This window comes from Eschscholzia californica, unplaced genomic scaffold (genome assembly GCF_041429995.1).
Source record: "Eschscholzia californica isolate CP2 unplaced genomic scaffold, dmEscCali1.0.p SCAF_4, whole genome shotgun sequence".
NCBI classification, from domain to species: Eukaryota; Viridiplantae; Streptophyta; class Magnoliopsida; order Ranunculales; family Papaveraceae; genus Eschscholzia; species Eschscholzia californica.
In genome coordinates this window covers 40,988,610-41,008,865 of record NW_028238461.1, presented here as the reverse complement: position 1 = coordinate 41,008,865, position 20,256 = coordinate 40,988,610, and the positions used below count along the sequence as shown (strand labels likewise).

Genomic DNA, 20,256 nt, shown 5'->3' with positions numbered 1-20,256 from the left:
TCGATGATTGCATGACTTTTCTAGAAGATCTAGCTGAGAAATCCCAGCAATGAGAAACTTCTAGAGGACCTCCTACTAGGGCTAATCCTACTCCGAATAAAGCTGGCATCTATAGAGTTGATGAGTCAGATCTTAAACTCGCCGCCATGACGAGAAGGATAGAAGCCCTAGAACTTGGTCAGCCTAAAGCATTCAGGGAGGATCCCACTCAAGTCATGAGTGTTGGAAATGAATCCATCTCTTATCCGTGCTCGGTCTGTGGAGACCCATCTCATACTGGAAATAAGTGTACCCTATTTTTTGTTCCTGACGAGAAAGAGCATGGTAATGCTCTTTATCTAAACTCTAGGCAAGATAACCGTCAGAAATATGATCCTTATTCGAACACTTATAATCCGGGTTGGAGAAATCACCCCAATTTTTCTTGGTCAAAGGGTCAAGGTCAGGGTCAGATTAGTAGTTCAATGAACCCTCCTGGGTTTAATGCTCCTAGGAATCCTTATGCTCAAAACCAGGGTCAATCTAGTACCCAATATCCTTCTCAGAACAAGGAGTCTTTAGAGGAAACCATGAAGCAGTTAGCTAAGGCCCAAATGGTGTTTGCACAACAGACCAACCAGACTATATCTAGTCTAAGAATCGAGGTAGGTCAACTTACAGAAGCCCTTAGGCAGAGAGAACAGGGTATATTTCCTAGTCAACCAGAGCCAAATCCGAAGGGTAAAATGTCAATGGACCAGGCCAATGCAGTAACCACCCTTAGAAGGGGTAGGGCAATTGACAATAAGGTAGGAGTTCCCGAAGATAGTGAACCAAACTATGAACCACCAACCTTACCAACTAGTACCCCTAGTAAAGAGCCTGTGAAGGCTCCTGAGTCTGAAAACCTACCCATTGTGCCTGAGCCATATGTTCCTAGAGCCCCTTATCCTCAGCGTCTGGTAGAACCTAAGAAGAAATCTCAGTTTGAGGAGATAATGGAAATGTTCAAACAGGTAAGTATTAACATTCCATTATTAGATGCCATTAAACAGATCCCATCTTACGCTAAGTTCCTTAAAGACATATGTACTAGAAAGCGTAAGATGAACGTGCATAAGAAAGTCTTCTTGACTAATCAAGTGAGTTCTATTATCCAACAAACCCTTCCATCTAAGTACAAAGACCCAGGAAGTCCTACATTACCATGCACCATAGGAGAACATGAGATCGAACGAGCATTATTAGATCTAGGTGCTAGTGTTAACCTTCTTCCTTACTCGGTGTACTTACAGTTAGGTTTAGGAGAAATAAAACCCACTCCTGTAGTTCTCCAGTTGGCGGATCGGTCTATTAGACGACCACGTGGAATAGTGGAAGATGTTTTAATAAAAGTTGGTGAATTCATCTTTCCTGTAGATTTCATCATCTTGGATACCGACCCTGTTCGTGATACCCAGAGTCAAATTCCAGTCATTTTAGGACGACCATTCTTAGCTACATCTGATGCTGTCATATATTGTAGGAGTAGACTCTTAAAATTGTCTTTTGGAAACATGACTGTAGAGATGAACATCTATAAAGCTGGACTTTTTCCAGATGATGTTGAGGATTTTACCGAGTTGAATCTGATAGATATGTTCGTTCAGGATTCTTTACCTGAAACTTTATCCGAGGATCCCTTAGAAACACTGTTGGCTCATTTTGGCTTAGACTTTGATGAGGAGGGAAGTATCAATGAGGTAAATGCTTTGCTGGATTCTACCCCATTACTGGATACTGATAAGTGGAAAGCGAAAGTTGAACCCCTCATTTTGTCAAAACCAATTGACTCGCCAACTTTAGAGACAAATCAACTATCATCAACCAATGAGTCCAGTGGTCCATCTATCCCAGAGTTGTCTACATCCACAGACAAACCACCTTCCTTAGAATTGAAACCCTTGCCTGACAACTTAAAGTATTCGTTTCTAGGCCCATCTGAAACTCTACCTGTCATTATTGCTTCTGAGTTAGAAAAAGAACAGGAGAGTAGACTGTTAGATGTCCTTAGAAACCACAAAGAGGCCTTAGGGTGGTCAATATCAGATTTAAAGGGTATAAGTCCTTCTGTTTGCATGCACCATATCTATCTAGAGGAAGATGCTAAACCTTCAAGGGAAATGCAACGTAGACTTAACCCTCATATGAAGGAGGTAGTTAGAGCTGAAGTCCTGAAATTATTAGGTGCGGGTATCATATACCCTATTTCAGATAGTACTTGGGTCAGTCCTGTTCAAACTGTACCCAAGAAATCAGGCATTACTGTAGTCAAGAACGAGTCAAATGAGTTAATACCCACCAGGATGACCACTGGGTGGCGTGTTTGTGTTGACTACAGGAAATTGAACACAGTCACGAGGAAAGACCATTTTCCTCTTCCTTTCATTGATCAGATGTTAGAGAGACTAGCTGGGCATAGCTACTACTGTTTCTTAGATGGCTATTCTGGCTATAATCAGATTCCTATAGCCCCTGAAGACCAAGAGAAAACCACTTTTACCTGTCCATTTGGAACTTATGCTTATCGTCGGATGCCTTTTGGGTTGTGTAATGCACCCGCCACTTTTCAAAGATGTATGATGAGCATATTTTCAGATATGGTAGAGAGGTTTCTCGAGGTCTTTATGGATGATTTTTCAGTCTTTGGCTCATCATTCGATCAATGTCTGCATCACCTCACACTCGTGTTGGTTCGATGCAAAGAGAAGAACTTAGTTCTCAATTGGGAGAAATGTCACTTTATGGTTCGCTCAGGAATAGTCTTAGGGCATGTCATTTCTGAAAAGGGCATTGAAGTAGATAAAGCAAAAGTTGAGTTGATAAAAAGCCTCCCAGTCCCTAAAACGGTCAAAGATATTCGATCGTTCTTAGGACATGCTGGATTTTATCGGCGGTTTATCAAAGATTTCAGCAAGATATCTAGACCTCTTTGTAATCTTTTGGCAAAAGAGAACAAATTTGTCTTTGACGGTCCTTGCTTAGAAGCCTTTGAAAAACTTAAACTTATGCTTACTTCCGCCCCTATTGTTCAACCTCCCAACTGGAGTACTCCATTTGAGATCATGTGTGATGCATCTGATTATGCCATTGGAGTCGTGTTAGGTCAACGTGAGAATAAACTTCTTCACGTTATATACTATGCCAGTAAGACGTTGAATGATGCACAGCTAAACTACTCTACCACTGAAAAAGAGTTATTAGCTGTAGTGTATGCCTTAGAGAAGTTCAGATCATATCTCGTTGGGTCTAAGGTCATCATATTCTCTGATCATGCTACATTAAAATATCTCCTTTCTAAAAAGGATGCAAAACCTAGGCTGATTAGATGGATACTGCTGCTACAGGAATTTGACATAGAAATTCGGGACAAAAAGGGTTCCGAAAATTTAGTAGCAGACCACTTGTCTAGACTTGTAGTCGAGTCTGTCAAAGACAAGTTACCCATGAGAGAGAGCTTTCCTGATGAGCAACTCTTTAGTGTTTCTCGATTACCTTGGTTTACGGATATAGTGAACTATCTTGCTACTGGTCAAATACCCAAACATTGGACCAAGCAAGATCGTGATAAATTTTTATCTGAGGTGAAACGGTTCTTCTGGGACGACCCATACTTGTTTAAGTATTGTCCCGACCAGATCATTAGGAGATGTGTTCCTGATGAGGAACAATTGAAAATCATCTCCTTTTGTCATGATCATGCATGTGGAGGGCATTTTAGTAGTAAAAAGACGGCTGCCAAAATTCTGCAATGTGGTTTTTACTGGCCGTCTATATTTAAGGATACCCATGCATATTATTTGGCATGTGAACGATGCCAAAAGTTGGGAAGCATTTCACGTAGGAACATGATGCCCCTTAATCCTATTTTGGTAGTTGAGGTCTTCGATGTGTGGGGCATCGATTTCATGGGTCCCTTCCCAAATTCATTTGGAAATCTGTACATCCTAGTGGCAGTTGACTGTGTGTCTAAGTGGATAGAGGCGGTTGCTTGCAAAATGAATGATCACAAAGTTGTGATCACTTTCTTGAAGGAAAACATACTTTCACGTTTTGGTACACCGCGGGCAATTATTAGTGATGGGGGCACACACTTTTGTAATAGACAGTTTGAGCTTTTGATGAATAAATATGGTATTACCCATAAAGTATCTACCCCATATCACCCACAGACTAGTGGTCAAGTCGAGGTATCGAATAGGGAGATTAAACGCATTCTAGAGAAAACGGTTAACACCAATAGGAAGGATTGGTCTTTACGACTAATCGATGCACTATGGGCTTACCGTACAGCGTTTAAGACCCCTATTGGAATGTCTCCATATAGACTAGTGTATGGCAGAGCATGCCACTTACCCGTTGAGTTAGAGCATAGAGCATATTGGGCTATCAAGCAATTGAATTTTTCGCTTGACAAGGCGGGTAGAGAGAGAAAGTTGCAACTCAGTGAGTTGGAGGAGTTGAGAAATGATGCATATGAGAGTGCTAGGTTATATAAACATAAGATGAAAATGTTGCATGATAAAATTATTTTAAGAAAAACATTTTCACCGGGTCAGAAAGTTTTATTATATAACACACGTTTGCATTTATTTCCTGGTAAACTCCGTTCTAGATGGACAGGGCCTTTTACGGTCAAGTTTGTGTATCCTTATGGTGCGGTTGACATTGAAGACAAAAATGGTAGTGTGTCCAAAGTGAATGGACAACGGCTGAAACCATTTTTAGAGATGTTGACCGATACAGAGGACGTTCCTATCGAAGATCCTGTCTATCAAAACTGATCTGCTATGATCAGTTTCGTCTGGCTGAAGACGTTAAACTTAGCGCTTTCTGGGAGGCAACCCATGCATAGGACTTCTGAATCTGGTAACATCTTTCCCAATTCCTTTTATTTTGCATAGTCTTCAGAACATTGAGGACAATGTTCGGTTTAAGTTTGGGGATGGGGGATTGAATTTTTAGTCCTTATTTCAAAAATTCAAAAGGGTTCAAAATTTTTAATATTTGGATTAGAAACGTGAGTCTAGTTGTTTTTGCTTGTTAATAGTTATAGAGTCTGGTTGGTTGTACTATGCTTTTGCTAAGGGTTTTTCCACGAATTTTGAGTCTTGAAGTTGTCTGTGCACTAACCATGTGAGTATTAGATAGGTGAAGAGTAGATTTTAATCGATCATTAGTGGAGACTTAACCCAGGTGAGATTCTGAGCCTTTCTTTTTGTTTCGAGTGATCTCTTCTGAGCTAATTCTGAGTAGAATGAAGAGCTACTCAACCTCGCAGTATTCATTAGAACTCAGTTGATCTCTTGAGTTCAAATTTTACAACCACTAGGGATGTCATCAGGAGTGCAAACCTTCTCTTGTAGTCTGAGAAACTTGAAAACAGTGTCAACTATGGGAAGATAGGAACTTCATCATTTAGAACCCTGAGAATAAGGCATGAAGCAAAGTGAATAGAATTTTACCCAAGGAAAGAATAATGTGAAGAAAGTATGTTATGTATCTTGAGTTTTATTACCAGAGTCAGTAGCAAAAAAAAAAAAAAGAGGAAAAAAAAAAATGAGAAATGAAAGAAAAAAAAAATGTTTATGTGGTTTTGTTTGAGTCCCTTGAAGTCTTGAAGACGTTGAGTTCTCAGGTGTTCTAGTCACATCATCAGTAGTGTCTATCGACCTTTAGGAAGCATTGTTAGATAGTAGATCAGGTGAGAAGAATTGGTTAGCTTCCCCATTCCATATTAGTGGTTGTTTCCTTCTTTGAGATCAGTCGTCCACAGAATTTTAGCCCGTCTTTTTCATGTGTTGAGTTTTCCTTCATATTCATACCAACACATAGAGTGAACCATTCTTGAGTGACTTTGATTTTTGAGTGTATGACCGTAAGGCAGTAGTCGAGGTGAAATGTATCGAGACGGTAATCGAGGTCTTGTCTTTTCAGAACCGAAATGATACTCATATTGGCTGGTCACGTGCACTTCGAGTCTTGATTACTAGTGAAGGGATTTTTAGCATTTGTATGGTTTGGTCGACTTAGATTTCATGTCTATTAACTTTTGAAAATCTACCGGATGAACATTTTTAGTCCACATCATATTTAGACCCTTTTGCATCTTTGATCTTTGAATTTTGTGGGTATATTCACTGCAAACCCTCACGAGACAAAACTCGTCCTCTTGGGTAACCTAGAGGTTTAACGGCTTGTTGCACGGGCTAAGTGCAATCGTGGGTCCCTGCGAAAGTGGTGAAATGGGTTTAGTTTTATTTTTCTGTTTTGCTCGAGGACTAGCAAAATCTAAGTTTGGGGATGTTTGATGAGACATGGAAATGTCCCATCTGAGTCTCTTAATTTAGACGAGTTAGTCTCTCTAGAGCAGTTACTCTCACGAATTACTCTCTTTTATGTTCAGGTACCTTTTTACAGAGTCATGCGTGCAAAACGGATAAAGTCGGAAAGAATACAAAATAGGGGCATTTTGGTCATTTGTTGATTCTGACTTCTTGGTCAATATTAGTATTCGGATGGAAAGTAGAGTCCAAGACGAGCCCGTAGGCGAAATCGGAGTTCGGATGAGAGACTTATAGCTAGTCAAAGTTTGGATTAAAATCAAGTCAACAGTGACACGTGGCGAAAACCTGACGTCGAAGAGGAATGTTTCGGTACAGTCTTCGGGTTCTGTGGGATAGAGTCACGTTGGCAAATGAAGAAGGATCGGGTACTTTTGTGCATCCAGATTTTGGTGGCCCGCAAGAATCTAGCGGCCCATCTTTCGGTCAGCAACACATGGGTCCATCGAAGCCTGTGTTGTAACTATCTTTGACACGTCCGCGAAACACTGGATCATGTTGCTTCCTCCCCATCAATACGTGAACTGCTTCTCCCGTATTCTCCTCCTATCTATCAAATCTTTTTTTTCAAATTCAAATTAAAAACAGAATTAGAGGGAAACCGAGAGGAAGGTCAGGTATTCTCGGCTGAAGGAGGATCGAGAGAAGTTCGGGGAGATTGGTTTGGGCGAGATTTGTTGGCGACTAACTTTATAAAAGAGAAGAGCTCTCGGCTGAAAGAGGGAGGTATCATCACAGTTTAAAGAAGAAAGTAGAGAGAGAAAGATAACCGAGAGCTTTCGATTTCTGATTTCTTTGTTTTCCTTTTATTTCTTTGGTTGTAGTTTCTGTATTTGTGAGAGATAGAAAGATTACAGAGAGATAGAGAGTTTACAGAGAGATAGAGAGTTTACAGAGAAGGAGATTGTCGAGAGAGAGAGAGAGACCCGAGAGCTTTAATGGATGTATTTCTTTGATTTTAATTTTATATCTCTTTGATTATAATTAGTCTGTCTTTGTGAGAGAGATAGAGAGAGAGAATTAACAGAGAGATTAAGAAAAGAGAGAGAAAACAGGAAGTTTAGAGAGAGAAAGAGAGTTAAGGAAGGTGAGAAAATAAATTTCCCAGAGGGAAACCATATCCGGAAAGACGAGAAAATCGTTTTCCCAGAGGGTGCGTTTGGCAGATTTCAGGAAAAACAGGCAGAAATCAACTCCTTAAGGCTCTGTTTGGTTGGAAAATCGCAGAAAAGTAAGTTCCTTCTTCTTTCTCTTATATTACTTCAAATATTTATCGTTTCTAGCATGAGTAGCTAAGTCTTTTATATCTAGGGTTTTAGATGAAGTCATAATAATTATTTTTTCGATAAATTTATTAAAGTTTTACCATTTTTAACGATAAAATCTTCCGGGTTTTTAGACCGTTCATGGACTAAAACCTGAGTTATATAAAGAACTCTTGAATTAGATCAAAATAAAATTTGTCGTTAGAATTGTTAGGAAGACGGATTCGAAAACCCTAGGTTCCCTTTTTCTGAATACCGACTTATTCCTTTATTTATTTTTGAGTTTTATATTTTATTTCTATTTTACCACCATCAAACCAATTTTAAATCTCACTAGTTTTAAGGTTAGAATTTAGTTTAACTTAGTCTCTGAGGAACGAACCGGTCTTACCGGAACTATTACTTGACGCCCGTATACTTGCGGGTGGAGATCTTTTAGGGTAACCTTTTAGGCCCATCAGTTTATGAATACTTTTTGTTGAAAATATTAACCTCAAATAATTAAAAATTATGAAGCAGAAAGAACTTACGTTGCATCATGGAGTTTGGGTGGTTCCGTGATTAATGAAGGAAGGGATGGGAAAAAAATTTAGGAGAAAAACTTCGATGAAGGATGAGTGGAGAAGGAAAAGAGTCATCGCTAAAGTCGTAGGAAGATTTTTTACTTATCAATGGTTTAAGATTTTCTTTTTAGATATAACTATATTGGTAACTATTATATTCGGAGAAGGATAAAAATGTCTTTTTTAGCACTTAAAAAGTAAGTGCGAAAAAAATAAGCTCCAAGTTGGAGCTTACTTTTTTGCACTTACTTTGGCATCACTTGCAAGTTATATTCCTTTATTAAGTGAAAAAACAAACGGCCTAAAATTGCCGGCCCGCACTTATTAAGTGAAAATCACTGTGCAAAAATCAAACACCCTCTTAGTGTTTCAGTTCCGTGAGTCAATTCTCCAACAATAAATTTCCATAAGTTTGTGAGGAAGAAGATGAATATGTAGTTTAAATCTACCTAATATGAACAAGTAGTGTAAATCCTAAAATCAATTTAGGTGATTGAGTGATTAGGGTTTGTGAGGAAGAAGATGGATTAAAGATAGAAGAAGATGAATTAAATAAACTAGGGTGTCAAAAATGCAATATTGATTCAATAGGGGTAGACTAGGAACTGTCTAAAGTATAATTTCATAGACGGAATATTCTTGAGTGATTCCGTCGAAAAGGAATCCAAAACGCAACACTAAAAAAAAAGGAGTCAATTCAATTGTACGAAAGGAGTCCAAACAACAAATCTTTTCCCACTTGAAGCAAAATTGATCAAATGCCACCAAATCGGGGCATTTGAGCAAATTTCCGCATATTTTTACTCTGCCGACCCCAACCGATCTCTCTTCATCTCTCTCTCTCTCTCTCTCTAGATCGGTCTGTCCGGCGGCAATGGATTACGATTACAGAACGAGAGCAGGGCCACCATATGATGCCCACATCCCTATGTACAGACCAACCAACACAACCCATGACTCTTCCTCTCTCTATCCTAGACTCGGTACTTCCGGTCATCCTGGTGTCCCTCCGACCGGCCGGACCTCTTCTTTCCACCAGAACTCCGCTCCTTCCGCCTCATGTACATCTCTCCCTCTCTCTCTCTCTCTCTCTCTCTACCGTTGGAGTCCATCAATCCATGTTTTTGATTTATATATTTACTTGCTTTGATTTTAGGTATTACTGAATTGATATTTGAGACCCGTTTTCTTATTTGCAGCAGGATTAGGAATTAGGGTTACAATTAAACCGGAATATCGGATTACTCCACCTGTAAGTCTTTCTTTTTAACCTTAATGCTCTTCTGTTTCCAAATCAAATCGATTTTGCGCTTTGATTTAATTTGCTCATTAAATTTGCAGCCCCAGTTGTCTTCCTATGTGGGTGAAATTCCTAGGAGCAGTTTCCAGTTTGATTTCGACTTTGAGAAGAAAATACTTGCAGAGGCTGAAAAGGTTAATCAGAACTGGAGTCGATTTGGGTCTGAAAATCCCCCTCCTAGATCCGTGGAATCAACTTCTTCTATGGTAAATTATCGTTCCGAGTCAATGTCTTCCAACTTTTTGTTTTCGATTCTTACATTTCTCATAATAGTTAGGATATATACTTACAAATTAGACATTTTTGAGGTTCTAGTGGTCTCAATTTCAATCAGCTGCGCCGTAATTATTGCATAGATTTTGCATTTTGATGTGAAGTTTCGGGAATTCGGTCTCTTCTATATTGGAGAAAAAATGATAATCAAGTTATATATGGGATATCTTTCGTAAATATTTAATTGCGATAGGGGAACAAAGGCTACATACGCTTTAAGTTAAATTTTCGTTTTTGAAACTGCGATTTAATTTTTATGAAAATGAATGGGACATGTAAAAGAAAAAGAAAAGAAGCAAACGTTAGAACATGCAATCAATCTTGGCGTTTTGAACTAGCTAAGGTAGCTTCGTTACGAAACAGTCATAATGGCCTCCTAGCTTACATGAAATGAGAAAACAAAAGACTAGATGCCCAATATATTGCTTGAGGAATCAACTTCCAAAGCTTTACTCTTGTCGCAGGCACCTTCACCCTTTTCCACTGAAGCATTAGGTCTGAAATCATCTCTAGATTGCACCAATCTGCTTGGATCTAGTTTAGGAAGTAAACCCATAACTCATAGGAGCGGCTACAATGGAAGAAGTGATGGTTGATAGATTCACCTTCATTTCTACATAGAATTCACTAATTTACCAAAGTAAAACACCCCTCTCATAAGTGCTCCGCTGTTGGTGATATACACCTGTAGAAATTCACCTTTGTCAGTGTATCCGTTCTCCAACTTCACCCAGATGGTCAACCAAAGGTTATACTATGTCATTGCTTTGAACAACACCGCAGATAGAAAGTGTACCCTTTCCTTTGAATGAATTATCGTTTCAAATCATAGTTATCTTGCTTGTGATATATATCAGCTCACTGTGGTTACTTTTTTATCTGGTCACTTGCTACTCCTAAGAAAGTTTACAATTTTTATTGATATTTCTTTTCATTCATTCAGTGTAAGGGAACTGTGTATTGCTGTAGGTTAATGTTATTGGATAAAAGTTTCTTCTGCTTTAAGGAATCCTTTAAGCTCATTGGTTTTAGGGATCTTTGCTGTCTTTTAAGTATATATGGGCATTGGCATGAAACCGATAGACAGTGTGAAATTTACAATCTCTATTTTCAAAAAAGGCCTTGTATATTATATTTATATTATTTAAAAATTGATCCCAAAAACTGAAGACAAGAGGGAGAAATGTCTGACCAGAACAACTAGTTTGATGGTCGCCTATTGAAGTGTCATCTTCTTTCGTCTGTTGTCTAGGTTAGTTCTTTTAAGATGGTATTACCATATCAGGCAAACCGACAATGTTCTCTTTTAAATTTTATCAGTCCATTCAAAACCTAGACAACAGGGCGCTGCCACGGACAATGTTCTCTTTTTAATTTTATCGTTATTGAGCAAACAACTGGATATGACCAGATTTAATACTACAGGGCGCTGCCACGGACCCAGTGGTGACCAAATACATTGCTTCAGGATTAGACCGAGAAGCTGTGCCAATTGCAGTTGCAAACTTTGGAGATGATCCGGCCAAGGTAACTGTCTGTCTTCCTATGTAAAAAATATTTTCAGTGCACTTAGTTATAGTTAATTATTCGATAAGTCTAATTTTGAGATCTCTTGCCATCTTGAAGATGGACATTGTAGCACCACAACCTTAGTCTTACTTAAGTTATAGAAACATTCCATTGATTGGATTATTAAACAAGGCAGGACCATCCAGGAAGGACGAGAATCTTAGTGATAACCTGCTATTCCCCTATCTTTTGAAGAATTGTTATGGGAGTGCTCCCTCTAGCACAAAAATCACGTCATTTTATATGTAAATCGAAAGAATTTGGGGAGGGACTGAATTATTATTCCTTCTCTCTCTCCAAGTACCTTCTTCACCAATCTAATGCCCTCTTTCTAGAATTAATAATTTTCGGAAAGGGACTTCATGTCTCCAACTATAGTCTCTTTTAACCTGTCCTGCCCTCACTGCCGATCTAGCTCATTCTTCTAATTGCAAGGTTAGAAATCAAAAGGCGGTGGGGTTTAGTCCTTTTTTTTACAAATCTAAAGGTGGGTAATTTTCAATAAAATTTAGGTGGGTGCCTGGGTTTTATGTGGTTTTGCGCATTTAACAAGGCATGTTTACAGGATAACTGCGTATTGAGAGGCTTAATATTCCTTGCATGTATTTATGCTCGAATCAACATCCCATATCTGTATTTATTATGTGTTTTCTGTGCACTGCATTTAGCTGAAACACTAAACCATTTGTTCAGGTTAGGGAATTTGTTAATGGCTACAAAACTCTGAGGGATATGGGGTTCCCATCGAACAGTGTTACTGAGGCCTTAGCTATGTATGATAATGATGTAGACAAGGCAATTGTTCATTTCCTCAATAGTTCTACATAAAGACGTACACACATCTACGGTATGGCTGTAGTTTTTTTCAATATTACTGTTGTATACTATTTTAGCTTCTTTCTGTAGTCGTGTGATGCTATGCTGACTACGTACATGCATATAAGTAATTCCAGGTTTAGGTTCTCTCAGTATTGTATTTTATACTAGTATTTTTCGTTATGGAAAAACCCATACTGAGTCCTCCTTAAATATGTAATTGTGGGCTTTTCCCCTTACTCTTTTGGTTATCAGTGTCTTCTAATAATGCAGATTTTAGAGAATTAATATCTGTATCTAAATGTTCTTAAAGTTTGATATGATGGTTCTTTGAGACTCAAGTGTGGAAATCCTGAATTCAAAAGCAGGGATAGTTCTCTCTCGTTGTAAATGGGTGATCTATGACTTGGATTAGGTAAAGGTTCCAATGTCATAGTTACATAATCTTTTGTTCAATGGTAATTTGTCAAAAAACCCATGAAGAAACTATGATCGTAAGTCTAGGGCCGGCCCTGCGATTTCGGAGGCCTGAATCGAGTTAAAAGAATGTGGCCTACATATGTTTCACATTAAAAATATTCGTATATTGAAACTTTACGTTTTCCTTACACCTAATGTTATGTTTGAACATGAAATTTATGTTAAGTCTCGGCAGAAGGAAGAAAAGAAGAATAGGGAAGCTGGGTTTGACAGTTGGACTAAAGCTAGAGAGAGCCGTGATTCATACTGGTAGTATTTGAATCTTCAATTCTTCATCATCTCTCTCTAATCTCTATCATCTTGTTTCTCCTCCTCTCTAATAGCAAATTCAGCGAAGGAACTATAGAAGCCGACATTAGGGTTTATAGATTGAAGATTGAAATTGAAATCGAGGGTTCTTCAACTTCTCACTTGTCACCAAAAACGAAATAAAGGATTCATTGATTCAACGCTTTGTTTATATCTCATCTTTTGGTTCTTTTTAAAGTTTCTAATTCTTCAGGTTTTGTTTTGGTTCTTTTTAGAGCTTCTTCTTCTTTTCTAGGTTTGAATCGTCAAACCGATCCGAAATCGACTCCAATTCCAATACATCTTATAACCTAAACCTTTCCATCCATTAAATGTCAAAAGAACGTATTGCAATCTCTAATTAATATCTGTAAATTGCCCAAAGAAAAACTAGTAAAAGAAATTAGGCATTTTGAATGCTGGAGCTGGGAGAGGAGTAAAAAAAAAACAAATTTACCTACTACAAGTAGGCTCTGATTTTCTCTAGGTATAGATTCTTTATAATCAATCGGAGGACTCTAGTTGATCACAAGTGCCCAATCTGACTCGGACAAGTCCTTAAGTGGGTTTCTGATGCTAATAGTAATAGGATAGGTTATTTCCTTATCATAAGATGAGTTAGAACTAAAAATCTACTTTTTTGACAAGCTCTAAACCCTTTTAAGATATTATTATGGACTAAAAGCCCATGACCCTTAAAATAATTCCTTTAACAGGACTCTGAACAAATCCGTTATTGGCGAAAAAATAGTCAATAACAAATGATTAGGCCGTCCGAAATATTTGAGAGGCCCCTAGAGAAGTCAAAATTTGGGTCTTATGTAATGCATGTTACAAAAAAATAGATAAAATTCTTAATGGTGCTCGGACGAAGATTTGAATCCTTTTTAAACTCTTAACCACTAAACCACAGCCTATATCATGTTTTAAGGTTACTTAAGATAATGCTGCTAATTATTATTCGGAAATCGGAAGTGACATACAATTCGAAATATGAGGCCCTCAAATACGTGAGAGTCCAAAACGATTGCTCTGTTGTTTTGGACCCGGATCGTTCCTGACTTCCTGCAAAGGATGAGTTGTTTCCACCAAATATAAGTACAGCAGACTACCAAGATTAAGATTAGACCTGACTAAATAGTATTTTCAATATAATGAATATTTTAAATAATTTACTGAAAATATCTCATTAGGATTGCTAATGAATAGGGAACATACCTTTGCATGAGATACTATACGAAGATGACCCTGACCTTTCATTTCAAAAGGTATGGAGAAAGAAACGGCTTTCTAAAAATTCTTTTTTCTCTCTGGCCTTTAGAGTTTGCTAATTCATGTCTTCTTTAGTCCCGCGTGTTAATTAAAGTTGAACAGTTGCAATAAAACTTAAAGTTGAACAAATGATCTCCTACTTGCAAATTATTGAATAAAAACCTCGCTCTTGAGCTATATAGCAACTGTAAGATTGTAACTGTTGAGCTAAATATTGGTCAGATTTTACTAGTCAAGAAGTCAACAGATTGACTTGAGTTACACTTGCCGACACTCATGTGTCCAGCGAACAAACCCTCGATAAAGACATCGGGAGGTGGATCCCACAAATCTCTACCACCTGAGACAAATTCTAACCAAAGTGATTGTTGAACGTCGTCATGAGTTTCTTAGGCACCTTGAATTGTGGAGAAGTCTGCAGAAGTCAGATCAACACCTTGAACTCTACTTTGCCTCGAGACAAGCAGAAAGGAGGATCTGATTCAGCTCTGCATGAGCCTTTCTCCGATCAGAGAAACAAAGCTAAGTTGTTTGCAGAAGCCAGCTTTTTACCTCGAGCTTTGCCTTGCCAGAAGAAAATAACAATTACACGGAATGTCAGATAACAACGAAGATTCATTTTTCATACGCGAACCTTTATTGTCAAAAGATAAGCATTCGATCACATATTATCTTCTAACAACCATAATACATGGCTCTCATCTAAACAAGTTGTGAGAGGGTATAGGCGGTTTCTTGGAGGCGGTTTGTGAAAGATGGCTTGTGGCGGTTTTGGATATAGGCGGTTCTGAATTGGGATTTCCAATTGAAGCAAATTTCCAAATTGATGGATGGCGGTTTCAATTCCACCTGCTTATATAATATATAAATAGGAGGGATTTAGTGCTTAATCAAAACATCACCATCAACACAATCAAAAAACAACTCAACAACAACTCTTCTTTAGAGAGAGCTAGAGAGGGAGCAAGTGAGAGAGAAATTTGTTCATAGTTTTGAGCGGTGTTTAATTTCTCGGTCGTCGAAGATTTAGTATAGAAGGTTAATTCTATACGGTATCATCTTGGGACGAACTTGCGGGTTGTGTGAGTCGTCTTCATCTATCCTTCAATAAAGATTTCTTGTTCGCCCGAGGACGTAGGCTTTAAAGCCGAACCTCGTTAAATTCTGTTCGCATATTTGATTTTGGCTTAGCTTTTCAATTAATCTTCAGGATCGGATCAATTTCTAGGATAGGTTCGGTAGCTTCCGCGACTTTTAGTTCTAACAATTGGTATCAGAGCCTTGTTGAGATTGAACGAAGAGAAGATGGGATCGAGAAGTGGTACAGTCAAATCAGGGAAATATGAGATAGAGAAGTTCAATGGGAAAAACAATTTTTCTTATTGGCGGATGCAGATGAAGAATCTGCTAATCTCGCAGAAATTACACAAGACGTTGACGGGAAAGAAACCAGGAGATATGTCAGATGAGGATTGGAAAGAGTTAGATCTCGAAGCACGGGCAACCATTATGTTGTGTCTTGAGAGGGACGTGGCGTTCCTAGTAGACGGAGAAACAACGGCGGCGAGTGTGTGGTTAAAGCTAGAAAATAATTTCATGACGAAAACTTTAACGAATCGGGTCTACTTAAAATCCAAATTATTCACATGTAGAATGGAAGAGGGTTCTTCTATTCAGGAATATGTGAATAGTTTTGACAGGATTATCTCAGATTTGAAGGATATTGATGTTAAGGTTGAGGATGAGGACCAAGCCCCACTACAAAAAAATGGGGCATTAGTGACGGGATAATACCGACGGTTTTTGCTTAACCCGTCGGTAATTGTACCATTTCCGACGGTTCTAGAGAAAACCGTCGGTAATAGACCTTTTTCGAACCCGTTTCTCAGCACTCCGTCAGAAAAAATATCCTCTACCGACGGAGTCGCAAGAAAGGAACAGAAAATTGATTTGTCTATTAGCGACGGTTTGTGAAAACCATCGTTATTGGTTGTCAGCGACGTCTCTGAGAACTAAATTCCGTCGGCAGTGTGAAGGAGCGAAAATTTCACAAAAACCCGCGACTTTCCAAAATTGCCCAAAACAGTTCCCATTTGCAAAATTCCAAAATCCTTCACTTTCTCTCTCCACGTTTTGTTGCTGCCGTCTCTTCCTCGCTCGTTCTCTTCTCCATCTCTCCTTCTCCATCGTTAGCTTTCCCTCTCCATCTCGATCTCCAGACTTGGTAAGCACTCAATTTGTTTCTGGTTATTATTTTGTTTTTGTTACTTCCTTAACGTCTCTCTCTATACTTCCTCTTTTTCTCTTATTCTTTAGGGTTTAGAATTGTTGAATGATTGTTCGGGGTTTATTAAAAGATTGTTTAGGGTTTATGATTTTATCAATTCCTAACCTAGTTTCATGTGCAAAATTGATCGAACCTGACTCAGATTTGATCAATTCCCATCCTATGTACCTGTTTTCTTGTTATTCTTTTGTTTTCATTGAAATCTCTCTCTCTCTCTACTGCTCTTCTTTTTCTTGTTCTTTAGGGTTTAGAATTGTTGAATGATTGCTCAAGGTTTATTAAGACATTGTTTAGGGTTTATCATTTTATCAATTCCTAACCTAGTTCAAATCCATTTTATCAATTTCACATTCCAATTTGGAATACTAGTTTATACAATTGAATTTCTCTTTTAAGAAGTGGGTTTTTGTGGTTTCCTATTTTGTGGTTGTTTAAGTAAATTGGGCTATATAGAAAAGTTTATTTAAGTTTTAGATGAAAGGGTTGTAGTTTTATTATCCTATTAGGGTTTATGGTATGAATGTCCTTATTTTCTCTAAGCTCTTGTCCATTTTGAATTGTGCTTATTGGGTACTCATCGAAATTCATCTCCTTAATATAGGGATGGAAAATCCACATCCAAAACTTGCAGGAGCCGTTCTTCTCTGTTCAGTCTACCTAAAGCTTTTACAGTACTATTCTATCATCTGTCTTTTTCCTAATCGACCTTAATTATTCATTATTACATGACACTGGGGTGGTTTTGCGATATATTTTTTCTAAACCGGTTGCTGCTTTCAAGGTATTAACTTGCAACTTCTTCGTTTTCTTTACTAATTTGATTTCGACTTCGAGATGTTAGGATTAGAATGAAAAATTGTATGAATTCCTTTACAAGGTGACACTCAGCTTAGCTGCAAAAGCTTTTGCAACTTCTCTATCGCTTTGCAAAGAAACATTTTTCTCCAAAGAAATGGAAGACGATTTAGTCCAAAGGTTAGTACACGAGAGCTCTTATCTTTTATCTGCATAGAAGAGAAGTTATTTGTGCATGTCAATAATCGTCTAAAACAGTAGGGACTTTTCCACAAGCAACAAAAATTGAAAGCCCATTTTACATTAACTGCATAAAATTTTACCAGATTTCCTCAAATATTCACGTGCTAAACTCGACTACTTGTGATTACATGTATACGCATCATTTGATTTACTTCACTGTTTTTTCCTATATTGATACAAGCAAGTATGAGAGCGAGACTACGATACAACCTGCGCAAGCGTGGGTTGGGACAAGAACCTGCTATTGACTCCAGCCCTATAGAGTTGCAAACCAATTCCTTCCATGGTGGCAATGTCAGTTGTCACAGTAATCTCTGTATCGGCTGGCACAAAAAGAACTCCACCCTTTGAAACTACCATTTGATCACTATGACTAGATGAAGAAGCCACTCGGATTGTTGCATTTCCTGTTACGAGAATATCGACGGTCCAGGAACGGCAGGAAATGATGTTGAAGAAGCCACTCGGATTGTTGCATTTCCTGGAAGACAACATCGATTCAGTTCAAATTCGTCGAATGGTGGCATGTACCTTGTTATAAATGGGTTTATGGTAACTCCTCGTAGAATGTCCGGATAGCCCTGCACAGTAAATTCCATTACTAATGGTAGCTATATAGCATAATAAACAATTATCTCTATCTCCTCTCAACCTTAAATGAACTTATTCTTGTTATTCATCTGTAATCATAGTAAACAGCATAGCTGCCATCTAAAACCGATAATGTGATCTGACCAGTTTCGACTGAGCAAGATAATCCATTTGCCCTAAAATTACTAACAGTGCAATAGTTTGCAGAAATTCGTATTACGCATACTTGTACCAATTAAGCATCTAATAATTCAGGAGATTCATACCATTGACAGAGATATATATTATATATTTGTTCTTCTTGGCTTAGTAATAATTAGTTTGAATCGACCGATTTACCTGAGTAACTTCTGAAATCAAGCCTGAAACGAGTTATTCCTAACACCATACCCGAGTAAATTATCATGAATGAAACTTTATACATTTGTATAATTTGTTTATTTTTTGTTTTGTTAGTACTCTTACGTTGATAAACCTTGTTATGCAGGTTATACATGGACTTTTGAGAGGACAAAGACTATTTTGGACGAAGATTCAGGTCTAAACAATATTTTCGCTCAAGTGATGGAACCTGATCGAGGCAGTCCAGTTCGTTTGCAGGTTAGACTCTTAATATTTGTTAATGCCTTCTGGCTTAAAACAACGTAAAAAATGAATAACGTTCAACCTTCAATATCCAATACCCTTTAGTTATATCGTACATTGATTCCGGATCATAGTACACACTTAGTTCATATGTCTTCTGAAGTTCGATTTTCATTAGTTCTTGGCTTAGTAATAATTAGTTTGAATCGACCGATTCACCTGAGTAACTTGTGAAATCAAGCCTGAAACGAGTTATTCCCTTGGTGCAACACCATACCCGAGTGAATTATCATGAATGAAACTTTATACATTTGTATAATTTGTTTATTTATTATTTTGTTATTACTCTTACGTTGATAAATCTTGTTATGCAGGTTATACATGGAGTTTTGAGAGGACAAGGACTATTTTGGACGAAGATTTAGGGCCATCAAGCAGTAGACACTATGTTCATAAAAAAAAAGTAGTAGACACTATAGTATGCATTTTTTACATGTGTCATATCTTTGAATACAATTTAAAATGGTTCTTTTTCATGTTTGACATTTTTGAGATGTCTTTGTTTAATGTAGATGTGAATATTTGTTTGGTTGAATAAATGTGAGCTTTTGCTTCTTTTGGCGTGTTTGAAGGAATTACCTTTAAGGGTTAAGCATTCTGCCAGTTCAAAAACAGGGACCGTGTTGAAAAATAAAATTTAAGAATCTGTTAGTAATACCTATTAGTGACGGTTTATAAACCGTCTGTAATAAGGATCAGAACGTTTTTTTTAAAAATTTAATGACGGAAGGTTACTAAAAAAACCGTCATGATGTATCAGTGACGACATTCATAAACCGTCGCAACATCCGTCGGTAATAGTATTGCCGACCCCTCTTGTAGCGACGGTTTTGCCTCTCGTCGGTAATGCTTTTACCGACGGTTTTATCTTATTGGTGACGGTTTAAAACCGTCGCTAATAACCTAGTTTTTTGTAGTGCCCTCATATTGTTACTTTCATTGCCTAAATCCTATGAGAACCTTGTTCAAACTTTGATGCTTGTTGGTGATAGTCTAAGCATGGAAGAGACGAGAAATTCGTTATTAGCGGATGACCTTCGTAAGGTTGCTACTAACAGTATGGCGTCAGGTGGAGTAGACAAGGAACAAGCATAAGGGTTGTTTGTAACGAGGGGGAGGAGTAATGAAAGGGGAAAGGGCGGGAAATCTAGATCCAAATCTAGAGGCTCTTTCAAGAAAACGTGCTTTAGTTATGGTGAACTTGGCCACTTTAAAGCGGCTTGTCCAAAGAGAAAGTTGAAGCAAAAGAACGAAGGCTACAAAGGAAAACAAGAGATGCAAGAGGCGAGATATGTGTCAGAAGACCCTGACGAATGTTTCTCGGTAACAGAGGTGTCTGAGAACATCTCCGATAAGTGGATGTTTGATTCAGGGGCGTCACACCATATGTGTCCAAATAGGGAGTGTTTTACTACCTATAGGAGTATAGATGGTGGTACAGTTATATTAGGTGATGATAGTATATGTAAAACTGTAGGACTCGGAACAATACGTATCAAGATGCACG

General features: G+C 38.0%; 1 protein-coding gene, 1 long non-coding RNA gene and 1 pseudogene across 4 annotated transcripts; all 3 read left to right on the top strand.

Annotated features, from left to right (window-relative positions):
* Positions 1 to 569: 569 nt before the first annotated feature.
* On the top strand, positions 570 to 2,367 carry LOC147544716 (uncharacterized; annotated as a pseudogene).
* Positions 2,368 to 8,883: 6,516 nt separating this feature from the next.
* LOC147544715 (Ubiquitin-associated/translation elongation factor EF1B protein) lies at positions 8,884 to 13,131 on the top strand. 3 transcript variants are annotated; one of them, XM_086636382.1, is made up of 6 exons: positions 8,884 to 9,251; positions 9,390 to 9,442; positions 9,532 to 9,696; positions 11,189 to 11,290; positions 12,026 to 12,179; positions 12,804 to 13,131. In XM_086636382.1, exons 1-5 carry the CDS (start codon positions 9,065 to 9,067, stop codon positions 12,158 to 12,160), a joined length of 642 nt encoding a protein of 213 aa, XP_086492508.1. In that variant the 5' UTR covers positions 8,884 to 9,064; the 3' UTR covers positions 12,161 to 12,179; positions 12,804 to 13,131. The 3 variants fall into 3 exon arrangements, with proteins under 3 accessions (XP_086492508.1, XP_086492507.1, XP_086492506.1); XM_086636381.1 differs by having other exon boundaries at positions 12,795 to 13,131; XM_086636380.1 differs by lacking the exon at positions 12,804 to 13,131 and having other exon boundaries at positions 12,026 to 12,436.
* Positions 13,132 to 17,352: 4,221 nt separating this feature from the next.
* On the top strand, positions 17,353 to 19,304 carry LOC147544714 (uncharacterized). The gene is made up of 3 exons (XR_015224281.1): positions 17,353 to 17,450; positions 18,592 to 18,704; positions 19,064 to 19,304. It is a non-coding gene; the product is annotated as an uncharacterized LOC147544714 (long non-coding RNA).
* Positions 19,305 to 20,256: the final 952 nt, after the last annotated feature.